The 12,762-nt window shown below is 45.4% G+C and overlaps 1 protein-coding gene across 3 annotated transcripts in view; it reads right to left on the reverse strand.

Moving 5' to 3' along the window:
- Window positions 1-12,762, reverse strand: part of PIP4K2A (phosphatidylinositol-5-phosphate 4-kinase type 2 alpha) — a 220,035-nt gene that overhangs the window by 13,069 nt on the left and 194,204 nt on the right. For all 3 annotated transcript variants that reach the window (XM_014609083.3, XM_014609082.3, XM_019497701.2), the window contains one exon: window positions 3,068-3,181. In XM_014609083.3, the coding sequence (XP_014464569.2) occupies window positions 3,068-3,181 (114 nt within the window). The remainder of the gene's footprint in view (window positions 1-3,067; window positions 3,182-12,762) is intronic.

Raw genomic sequence — 12,762 nt, forward strand, 5'->3', positions numbered from 1 at the left:
ATACATATTCATAATCCACCACTCATTCCACTGATGAGAAATTAACCTACTTAAAGCAATAGACCATTCTGTAAATCCCACTAAGACACAATAGTCTGTGCTTTGCAGCAGCTAAACCATCAAATGCAAATCTCACGACTGTGCTAAGATCAGTCAATTATGTCTGTGCATAATGATGTTTCAATATAAGAAGCTGATGGCCTGTTAAACCAAATAGCCATGTTGATATCAATTCTATTCAAAAGGTGGAGAATTATTTTAAGCCTTTCCTGGGCTACACGGCTAGTGGAAACATTTTTTGGCAAAATCTGGGATTATTGCTATAGCATCAAAACCAGTTGTATGAATATTTCCTAACTGAATTCAATTTCCTTGTTTCAGTGACTAAAACCTCTTAGCTTTATTTACTAAATAGGCTTCTATGATAAAATTGTTTTACTCTGAGCCAAATCAGTTTTTAATATTACGTACAGCACATCAAGTGGTCTTTCCTCCCCAAGTGCAGGGGGGCTGGACTTGATGATCTGTAAAGTCCCTTTCAGCCCCCAAGAGCTATGAAACTATGAAAACAATATTTTTACATTGAACACTGACTGTCTGTTGAGTATAGTACAAGCATCTAAGAACATAAGTAGCGGCATACTACGTCAGGGTCAGACCACTGGTCTGTTTAGTCCAGTAATCTACCTGACAGTGGCAGGAGTGCATGCTTTAGAGACAGGGTATATGTAAAGGGCACATCTAGGATAATTCATCCCCTTGCACTTGATATCCACTATCATTGGTTTGGAGGTGTCAGAGGATACACCCTTGGCTGCTCTGTTTAATAACCAGGGATCCTGGTTTTCCCTGATAAAAAATTGTAAATTCTCTGATAAAAGATCCAAAATCTGTGAAAAAATTAAAGACCCCAAAAGCCTCGCTGGTGCCCCTCACTCCCCTCACAACAGCTCCCCAGCCACAGGCACAGACACAGATCCCAGCAGGTAAGTGGGTTTGGGGGGGGAAGGGATGGGGCTGAGGGGGCCAGATTGAGAGGTGGGTGTCTCTATGCCCGCTCCCAGGACCAGGGCTGGGGGTGAGGGCAGTGGTGCCCCTCTGTGGGCCACACACAGCAGCCAGATGGGAGGGTTCACACACAACGGCTGCCAATGCACTGCACCACCACTGCTGCACCCTGCGCTGCCTTCCTTCGGCTGGCTGCATGGCTCCACAGGCAAACGATGCGGCAGCGGTGGTGGCTGTGCGTCTCCCGGCTGGCTGGCCAGTAAGCAGTGGGGGGGCTCACATGTGGCAGTCACTCCATGTTTTTCTTCAACACCTCCTCAGCCAGCTTCTCCCCCAACCCTGCCCTGCAACCCCCAAGCCCCACTTACCTTAAACTCCAGGTGAGTGAGCCTGAGCCCAGCCTTGGCTGGCTGAGTCACTCAGGACCTGCCCTTCCCCCTCTCAACAGGTGGGGGGTTTCTCACCCCTTTTGCAGGCTGCCTGCCTCCATTGGCACTGGTGTGTTGCCCTCCAGCACTCTATTCAATTCCCTTCTCTCACTTCCCTCCCTCTCAGACAACAAACCTGTTCTCACAAAAATCAGCAAGGAATTGTCTTTCCAATGCAAATGTAACGATTTTCCCCCAAGCCAATTCATCTGCAGCCATAAGCCACCCATATCAAGAACTCAGCCAGCCTACAGAGCTCTTTGCAAAAGGAGGAAATCCAGGGGTCTCTGCTAAATGGGAATAGTTAATAACTATTAATAGATCCATCATCCATTAATTTCTCTAGTCCAGGTGTCAGCATTCTTTTTTGGGTAGTGCCAAAAACACCTACAACTTTGACTTGTAAGATGTTGGTGTGCCAGGGATGGATGGCAGTGGAGCTGGGAGGGGCCCAATTTTGTGGCAGCACAGCCTCAGTCCCATCCCCGAGGCACACATGCCAAGGAAAACGCCTTTGTGGGCCATGCTCTGGCACACGTGCCGGTGTTTGCCTATATCTGGTCTAGTTCCTTTTTGAACCTAGCAATATTATCTACCTCTACAATCTCCTGTGGCAATGAGCTCCACAAGTTAACTCTATGCTATGTAAAAAAGTACCCTCTCTTTTTTATTTTTAATACGGTCTTCTGCTACTTTCAGTGGGTGCCCCCTAGTTCTAGTGTTCTGGGACTTGGTGAATGGCAGTTCTTTATTTACTTTGCCAACATCCGTCATGATTTTACAGACCTCTATCATATCCCCTCAGCTTTCTCCTTTCCAAACTTAAGAGTCCTAGCCATTTTAGTTTCTCCTGATATAGCAGCTGCTCCATACCCATAATCATCTTGGATGCCCTTCTCTATACCTTTTCTAATTCTATTACTTGCTTTTTGGAGTTTTGGAGACCAGACCTGTGTGCACAGTACTGAAGATGGGGCACACCACAGATTTGTATAGTGACACCATATTTTCTGTTTTGTTTTCAATTCCCTTCTTAATGATGCCCAATATTTTATTACTGTAAAATGAGCACAGGATTAAAATAGTGAGTAGAAGTGTTGAATGCAAGCACATGACATACCCATACTACTATAGGATGGTACAGAACAACACTGATATTAATAGAGGGAATGACACTAACAGGAAATAAGAACAGGAATGAGAAGACCTGTATTCTTTGCTATTGACATAACAGAAGGACTCGGGCAAGCTGCAATTTTGCTGTATATTGAATAACAATTATCACCTCCCTTTCAGGAGTATTATGTTATTTAATGCTTGTAAAGAATTAAGTGGTAAGCAGTAGCATCATCATTATCATGCTACCATTATATCAAGACAGGGCAATGTTGGAGAACCAGACATGACACCAGGGATCCTTATCAAGTCAGCCAAAGCAGCAAAAAGGAGTTCCTTAAAGTTAAACTGCATTTTATTTAAAAAGTAATGTTTTTACCCAATACATTCAACATTAGTTCATGATTTGAGCTATCAATACTCTTGTACAGCGGCTGCACTTGCAACTTACTGGGGTAATTGCAATTTGCTGCACAATGTGGCAAGTGATACAGAACTGAGCAGATCAGTCTTACCTCAACATCCTTTTTGAGCTTTTCAAGGAACATCTTTTTGTTGTTTTCATCAATATGAATCTTTTGACCATCATTAATAAAATCATTGTCTTTGAATGTCGGCAGTTCTTTGGCCTAAAATAAACCCAAAACCAATGAGTAAGAGATAGAATATAGAGGTCAAAGCACTAAAATTCTTCATTCAATCTGTACCCACAAGTAAATAGTGATGAGATCACTGCATGGCCAATATTCACAAATCCCAAAATGCAAGGTGCCACTATTGACCAAAAGAGGGCACTAGTGAGCTATAACAATGGAAAGCCTTAGCACTTCTAATACTTCATTCTCTATAGTCAAATACACCAGCATCATTCCCCTTCTCGTAACTATAATTTGCCTTCATGATTCAAAGTTGTAAGTAGCTTGCTACTTATAAAACCCATTCTCAGTAAATTTAACTGACTTAAACAAAAATCATCTAACTCAATTTGTTTCCTCAAACATTCTTATTTACCTACTAGTCTGCGTGCCTCTTTTAAGCTGCCATTTGTCAAGGATGACAGACAACCAGTAAAGCTCCATTTATAATCCTTACTCCACTACCACCAGGTCACAATGGAAATATGCAGTACTACATACAGCCCATTCTAAACTTATGCTGTCTCTTTAACAGTCCTCTCTGTACTGTACACATCAAAATCATAGAGAAAGGCGGGCCAGATTACATCTTTGCAGTCATTCTGAACAGTATCAAGTGTCTATTACCACAGAGTAAAATACAGATAGATGAGTAATCACAAGCTACTTAAAGTTACCCAGGAATGGCGAATGTCAAAGTAGACTGTTGCCTTTTTAAATACTTATTTAAACATTCCAGCTATTAAAATACAAATTCAGATAAGTATTTCTGTTACTCTTCTACAGGAAAGAGGTGCAACTGAAAGAAAGAAAACCATATTGCACAAACAAGATGTTTTTTGCTAAGAATATTTAAAATAACTACTGATTTTGGGTGCCCAGTTTGAAATGACTTACGTCAGTCGTTATCAACCAGGGGTACTTTAAAAGGTCATAAGGGGTACACAGAATGAATGCAGTATACTTTCAAATATTATGCATGTGTATGGTAGACAATGTGGTGGTCATGTTGCGTAGCTACTGTAGCTATCTGGCCATGCTGGCTCAGATGTGGACTACGTCGGTCATGAACTCACCCATGAACTGAGGTTAATTAATGTAAAGCCATAGCTGTGCCCTTCAAGAAACACACACACACACTCTCCCTTGCAGCCCCTTTTATTTCCCAGCTGTCACTCCACCCTGCAGCCACCCCCACCAATCAATCCCCTTCCTCCACACTCCATGTGAGTGGCTGCAGCCCCTTTCCCTGTTCAGCATGTGGGGACCATAGATGAAGGAAAAAAAATTATTTGGGGAGAGCCAAGCATGTGCGTGCATACGCGCACACATGCACTCCACACCTGCCCCAGCAGGTAAGTCTGTGCGGGAAGGGGGGGGGGGAGGGGAGGGGAAAGCGGCATGGGGGGGTAGATTGAGAGCCCCACAGTGAGGGAGGGAGTGGGGCACAGGCAGGGGCAGGGTCTGGGGTGAATGGGGCCCCAGCCGGGTTGGATGGTGGGACAATTGGAGCCCAGAAGGCTCATCCAGGGTTGTGGGGGGCTCCTGCTGCTGTGCACACCCCAGCGGATTGTACATAAAGTGGATTGACTAGATCAAAGAAAAATATGCTAGAACATGCATGTCATAGCACTCTATGTTAAAATAGGTATTGTACAGGCTTCCTGCTCAATAAATAAGGGGCCACTTCAAAAACATTAACTAATATTAATCTACTGAATACTGCACTTTCCAATGCACCATTTTATGTTGTTTTCTTTCATAAACCCAAATGGAAAAAGTGACAAGTGAGATTTATCTCCCCTACCCTGCAAATGTGCAAAAACATAGAATCAAAAGGACAATACCATAGTAGACAAGGCAAATATTTAAACTGCCCTCAAGTGTTTTTACATATCCACCCCCTTAATACTGAAAAACTAGTTTTGCCTTCCAAACTTTGGTTGCAAACAAAAGAGGAGATGGACTGCTTTGATTCCACAATAGCAACAGACTCATTTCCTGGAGTCTGCTGGTCTCTGAAAAACCCTGTGATTAATATTTTAGCTGCACTTCCTTAGAAATATGACCTTCTTCCACAATGCCACAAGAAACCCTAAGTCTTTAGATGAAGTTGGCCCCAAACAAACCCCCCTCAACTTCCAATACCCACAAACTTTTTTTCCAAAGTTGACATCTGAACTTGGCATCTCCAAAACATTATTATTTGGGATACATTACATTCTAGCTTGTTAAAAATGCCATAACTTTGCTCTTGGAAAGAGTCTTCCATTTTAGTTTAAAAAAAAAAAAATTAAAAGACAGCTGTGACTGAACAATTCTTCACTGGATTCTGGTAATATAGACAGCCTATAATTGTCTGAAGTGATCTGATGTTTAAACTAGAACACTGAGACAGATTCATGAAGGTATTTAAGAAGCAAACAAGAGGTGTTTATTATAGTCTGACAGCATATATCAGTTATCTTTCTGGCTATCTCAGATAAGTGGTTTGGGATGGAAAAAGAGTAGGAAGGAACAGATAAAACATTTAAGATTAACAGCTGTACAGCTTATTCTCAACCTAGGAAATTATCACATAACTGTAGGCTGACTCCAGAGAGGAGGGACTGGTGATGGAGGGATGCTGCCAAAGCAGGGAATGGAATCTAATGAGCGGGATGTTTGAAACTGGAGGAAGAAGACTTGAATGGAATTGCTGAATATCTGAGAAAAAGCAGTATGAAATCATAGAATTGGAGAAGTAGGGCTGGAAGAGTCCTCCAAAAGCTATCTAGAGCAAGTGAGTGAACAGGGGCAGTTTGCAAGCACTTCAGTGGGAGCAAGCAAGGGAGCCATAGGAGGAGATGCCAGGCTCCAAAGATCCTCCACCATGAAGACTTCATCAGTTCAGTGCTGGAGGAGATCTCTAGGACTGTGGAGGAAGAACTGCCAGAGGCAGTGCTAGAGAAGTACGTGGAAGAGGAAGGTGGAAGCTTATAACTTCTGGCAGCAAGTGGAAATCTCTATTTCCACCTACAGCAGTTTGTCTGGAGAATAGATATGGAGCCTTACCAACAGAGGAGGAGGAGCACGTTTCATTGGTGGAGGCAGCCAGACCAGGCATGCCCAAAGTGGGGTGGATTGAGACCACTGCCACCAAAAGGAAGTGATGGGTGGTGGTGGTTGGAGACTTCTTTCTGCAGCGGATGAGGGCATCCGTCTGCCAGCCTGACCTGTTGTCTCAGGAGGTCTACTGCTTGCCTGCAGCCCAGATCCAAGATGTCATAGAAGAATTACCAAGATTCATCCAGCCTACTGACTACTACCCCATGCTGCTCATCCTTGTGGGCATTAATGATACTGCCAGGGGTGAACTTAAGTAGATCAAAAATGACTACAGGGCTCTGGGTGCACAAGTGAAGGGGCAGGCGCCCAGGTGGCGTTTTTAATCCTTCTAGTCGAAAGGGGAGGGCCTGGGCAGATGTATCCTGCAAATCAATGCATGGTTGCACAGATGGTGTCACCAGCAGACCTTTGGCTTTTTCAATCATGAGATGTTATTCCAAGAAGGAGTGCTAGGAAGAGCCTGGATCCGTCTGATGAGGAACGGAAAAGCAGCTTTGCACACAGGCTTACTAACATAGACAGGAAGGCTTTAAAACTATGTTAGCCAGGGGATGGATACCAAAGCACGCGGGGTAATCTGGAGGAAGCGCAAGCAGGAGAGGCCTTCTCATTCTTCCTGAGAAATTAGGGCAATTGGCTAGTTACCTCAGGTGTCTGTACATGAATGCAAGGAGCTGGGGAAACAAGCAGGAAGAATTGGAAGTTCTTGCACAGTCCTGGAATAACAGAGACTTGGTAATCCAGTCACGTGAGCTATCCCATTGTCATAAGGACTGTGCACTTCTTGACCTGCTGCTCACAAATAGGGAAGAATTGATGGGGAACATAGTAGTGGATGGCAACTTGGGCAGCAGCAACTACGAGATGGTTGAAAGTGGGATCCTAAGGAAAGGAAGGAAAGAGAGCAGCAGAGTAAGGACCTGGACTTCAGAAAAGCAGACTTCGACTCATTCAGACAACTCATGGGCAGGATCCCCTGGGAACCCAGTCTGAGGGGGAAAGGACTCCAGGACAGCTGGCTGTATTTTATAGAAACCTTACTGATCATGCAGAAACAAACCATCTTGATGTGTAGGAAGACTAGCAAATATGGTAGAAGACCATCTTGGATAAGCAGGGACCTCTTTAATGAGCTAAACACAAGGAAGCTTACAAGAAGTGGAAACTTGGACAAATAACTACAGAGGCATATAAGAGTACTCAGTTTTATCTCAGTTTTCACAAGCAAGGTCAGCTCCCAGACTACTGCAACTGGTAGCACAGTTTGGGGAGGAGATGAACAGCCACCAGTGGCAAAAGAACAGGTTACAGACTATTCAGAAAAACTGAATGTGTACAAGTCCATGCAGCCAGAAACACTGCACTCAAGGGTGCTAAGGTAGTTGGCTGATGTGATTGCAGAGTTGCTGGCCATTATCTTAGAAAACTCATGGCAATTAGGAGAGGTCCTGGATGACTGGCTAAGGGCAAATATAGTGCCTATCTTTAAAAAAGAGAAGAAGGAGGATACAGGGAACTACAGACCAACCGGTCAGCCTCATCTCAGTCCCTGGAAAAGTGATGAAGGAGGTCCTCAAGGAATCCATTTCTAAGTACTTGGAGAAAAAAGGTGGTCATTAGGAACAGTCAATATGCATTCACCAAGGGCAAGTCATGCTTGACCAACCTGATCACCTTCTATGACGAGATGACTGGCTCTGTGGTTGTGGGGAGGGCAGTGGACGTGATATACCTTGACTTCAGCAAGGCTTTTGTACTGTCTCCCACAACATTCTCACAAGCAAGTTAAGGGAGTAAGGACTGGATGAATGGACTGGAAGGTGGATAGAAAACTGACTGGATCATTGGGCTCAATCATCAATTGCTTGATGTCTAGTTGGCAGCCAGTATCAAGTGGAGTGCCCAAGGGGTCAGTCCTGGGACTGGTTCTGTTCAGTATCTTCAGCAATGACCTGGAAGATGGGATGGAGTGAACTCTTTAAAAGTTTGCAGAAGACAAGAAGCTGGGGGAAGTAGTAGATAGGTTGTGGAATCTCCATCCTTGAAAGTTTTTAAGACCTGCTAGACCAAGTCTTGGCTGGGATGATGTAGTTGGGGATGGTCCTACTTTGAGCAGGGGTTGGATTAGATGACCTCCTGAGGTCTCTTCCAACCCCAATTTTCTATGATTCTATCTTGTTCAACCCCTGCCTGAGGTAGGATCATCCCTATCCAAACCATCCTATAGAAACCATCATAATCTAACTTCTTATCAAAACTATCATTAACCTGGACACAACACAAGATATAACACCCTAACCTCCCACAGATAAAACAGAGGAATCATCACAGGTAGCATTCGGCTTCTATTAAAGGTTGTTAATACACTCGCAAGAGATCCCAGGTGAAGGTCCATGCTCCCGCTACAGAGGAAGGCAAAAACCCCACACAGATCATACCAATCTGACCATGGGGTAAAATTTTTCCCAACCCCAAACATGGTGATTCGTCTGACCCTGAGCAGACGGAGAAGACCCTTTAACCAGTGATACAGGTAGCAGCAGGAGGGGAAAAAATTCCCTCCTGGCCCCACGTGGCAAACAACAAAGCCCAGAAGCATGGAGAGTACCCATAATAGAACACAGTCATAGTTATTGTTAGATCATCCCTGACCAATACCTGTCCAATCTGCCTTTGAACATCTTTAATGACTGAGATTGAACAACTTCCCTAGACAATCGAGTTCACTGCCTCACTATTTTAACAGCGAAGAAGTTTCTCCTGATATCCAATCTAAACCTACTTTGCAATAACCTCAAGAATCCGCATCTGCATCTTGCTCTCTGCAGCAAGAGAAAAGGTGTTCTCCCTTTTCTTTACAGCAGCTTCAAGTAGTTGAAGGCTACCACCATGTCCCCTCTTAAGCAACTTTTCTGCAAGCTGAATGTATCTAGTTCAGGGGTGGGCAAAATGCAGCCCGCAGGCTGGATGTGGCCCACCAGGCCGTTCTATCCGGCCCGTGGGGCCCCTAAAAAATTTAGAAAATTAATATTTATCTGCCCCTGGCTGCCTGTCATGCGTCCCTCGATGGCTTGCCAAAACTCATGAGTGGCCCTCCAGCTGAAATAATTGCCCGCCCCTGGTCTAGCTCCTTCAGTCTCTCCTCGTACGACTTTCCAAGTCCTTTGTCATCTTTGTTTCCTGCCTCTAGACCCTCTCCAACTTCTCCACACTCTTTTTAAACTGTGATGCCTAAAACTACACACCATACTCTAGAGGAGGCCTAATCAGTGCCATGGAGAGGCACTGCACTATCCCCTCCCACATCTTGCACCTAATGCTCCTTAATGAACGGATGTAACTAAGCTCTCTATCTTAGCACAGAAACACCTGACTTGCTTTGAACTAGCTTTTTAATAAGTGGGTCAAGGTTTAAATGGTTAAAATACTGAGATAAAGGTTCAGTTCTACACTCTGCCACAAAATTCATGTAACAATGGACAAAGTCAGCTGGGTCTTATTTCGGTGAACAAAAAGGGAGTATTTTGCTTGAGATACTTTACCTTGATTGACATACTGGCTGACCTTGTAGTAGCCTAGGCTGCTTACCAATGTTCACTCCCACAACAACACTGCTGCTAATTCACCTTTAAACATGTTCAAGCTCACAAAAATCAAAATGTTCCTCTTTTGGTCCCTTAGTACAGAGGCCCTTTGAGGATAGGGATAGATGACCAAAGATTTCATAGGCACATTAACAGATGGGAGTCCAAATCCCAATGACTTCCTGTGGGAATTAGGGTAGTTGGCTACCCTATCCCACAGCAGATCACCAGGGTTTGTCTTCACCTGTTCTTAATTTGCTTACATCCTAAATCCACCACTTTCTCTCTACCTCAGTTCCCAACTCTGAACTGGGGAATAATAGCATTGTTTTGAGGATACATTTATCAATGTTTGATGAATGTAGATGCCTATAATGAAGACTGTCACAAGGTAACCAAAAAAAAAAAAAAAAAAAAAGAGTTACCCTGCTCTATGGGCAGTCTGCCCAGCTCTCTCCTGCTCTACCTTGATGTTAGATGTTATACAGAGTGCAGGAAGCTGCCTTGGTCTTATATAATGACCACGCAGATTGTGGTCCTGACCTTATGGGCCAACTGCATGGCTCCATACCTGCCCTACATTATGCCCCATGCCTCCTTACAAATGCTTTACCACCGGCTGATGCAGCCCCTCTCTGGGCCTCAGAGCTCTTGGTCTCTCTGCACAGCCCCTTCCTGGGCTGCCAGATCCCTCAGTCTCTCCTCTGGCCCCGCTCTGGGGCCTCAGACCGCTTGGTCTCATACAACCACTCCTTAGGCTACCAGGCCCCTCAGTCTCCCTCTTGGCCCCTCTCTGGACTGCCAGCCCCTTTTTGATCCTTTGTCCCGGACTCTTTTAGTTCTCCACTTTCCCAGCCACTCTTCAGATCCTCAGACTCCTCCAATCCTGTACTCTATTCCCAGCCTCTCCCTGGGCCTCACTATAGGCCTCAGGCCCTTCGACCTGTCTGGTCCTGGACCCCTTGCTGGGCTGCTGGACCCACATGATCCCAGTCTTCCCTGCCAAGTACTTTTTTGTTGGGGTGTGCTACCCTAGCCTTTCCCCTTCTCAGGGTAACCCACAGAACAGTGGGAGCTGAGGCTTTCTGGCCCCCCATCCTAGCCTTTCCCTGGGGTGGCATTTCATGGAGGCTGCCCCACCACAGGCAGACCCACCACACTAACCAGTCCCAGTAGGGTGCACTTTCAGGTCTTACCCAGGACCGGTCTTCAGGCCTACCTAATCTTATTCATCTCTCTTTGGGCTCCCCCCTAGATGTCCCACACCCCTCCTGGGCTGCTAATCACCTGAACCCCTGGCCTTGGCTCCATCTCCCATCTGAGTCCTCCATCTCTGGCTCCCAGCTCACTCTTAGACCATTTTCCTTGATCCTGCCTCCTCAGATGGTTTAGCATCAGCCATCATCATCCTGGGCTGCATGCCCCTTGATTCCTTCCTCTTGGCTGTGACCACACAAGGACTTTCAGCCTATCTTAGGCCCTGGCCCCACCTCACGCCAGTTGTGAACTCCAGGCTCTCCCAGCTCTGATGTAGTCTATTTCACCCTTCTGGCCCCTCCTGGGCCCTGGCCCCACACAGGCCAGTTTAGATTTCCAGGGTCAGTGCTCCAGCTGTCAGTCCTCTCATCTCTGTGGGTCTGCCCTCTCGGGCCCTTCCACAGATCGCTCCCTCTCTCTGGACTTGCCCCAAGACCTCCTCCATAGGTCTTCCCTAATGCAGCCCCTTCCTTTGCTGGGCTTATTTGAACCCCTCCATAGGCTCCTACACACTGCCCTACTCACTGGGTTCACCCAGACCCTTCATTAGGTCTCCCAAACACTCAGTCCCTCTCTCAGACCTCACCTGGACCCTCAATAGGCCCCCGTGCAGTTAAACCTTCTCTTTGGGCTCTCCAGCCCCTCAACAGGCCCCAGGCATTCAGCCCCCTTCTCAAGGCTCTAGACCCCTCACTGGGTCCCCCAGGAACTTCCTCCATCCCATTAGTTCCTACCCAAACCTCCAGGTGTCATTCTCCTTGCTGGCATTTAGAAGCGGCAGCCTTCCTGCTGGGTGATGCTTCTACACCAGCTCCCAAGATGTTACTGCCAGCCCTGCTCCCAGACTCATACCCTGTCTAAACCCAGCCATCTTCCAATCAGGTGACTCCCTTGATCAGGCCTTGCCTCCCCTGCCAGGCCCCTCGGTCAGCTGACTCCACAATTAGCCCCGACCCCCACCTGCCGGTGGCTCAGCAGGCTGCCTGACCTCTTAAAGTGGCAGACACATCAAGTGCCCTGCCATAAAGACCATATAAAGTAACTAGATTTATGGAGTTAGAAACCAAGTAAGATTAAGCACAGCACTTAAACAATTAAATGACTACAAGGGAAGTAAAAAGGGTGGGGGGGGAAACTAGTAAGAAGAGAAGCTGGGCACAATGTAGAAAAAATGGGCTGATAAGCTACGTGCCAGTTGTTACATTGGCCACGTATGTTTTATCCCTTGCCTGTAGTCTTCCTCCATTTTTTTTATATATATATAAAAATCTTTCTGGACTGTCAAATATGTCTAGAATTAAGCTGTATCTTCCTATATATTTATGTAATAACCAGCACATACAGATTCTATTTCAATCCAAACTGTTAACAATAAGAAACTACCATCGTTAATCTCTTTGGCATTAGTCTCTGAAAGAGAGAGAGCCTACAAATTTAGGGATTTAAACCAGACACATTACTGGTAGGGAGTGAATAGAGAGAAATAGCTAATGATCTGGATTTTCAACTTATGCATATATGTAACTGAAGTGAGTACCATGTGGATATCTTGACTATCTGGACCATAACTGGGAAAGAAGCATGTACTTATATGTAGCAATTTAAACATTTTTCAGATGGGAAATT

Source organism: Alligator mississippiensis, chromosome 5 (genome assembly GCF_030867095.1).
Source record: "Alligator mississippiensis isolate rAllMis1 chromosome 5, rAllMis1, whole genome shotgun sequence".
Taxonomy (NCBI): domain Eukaryota; kingdom Metazoa; phylum Chordata; order Crocodylia; family Alligatoridae; genus Alligator; species Alligator mississippiensis.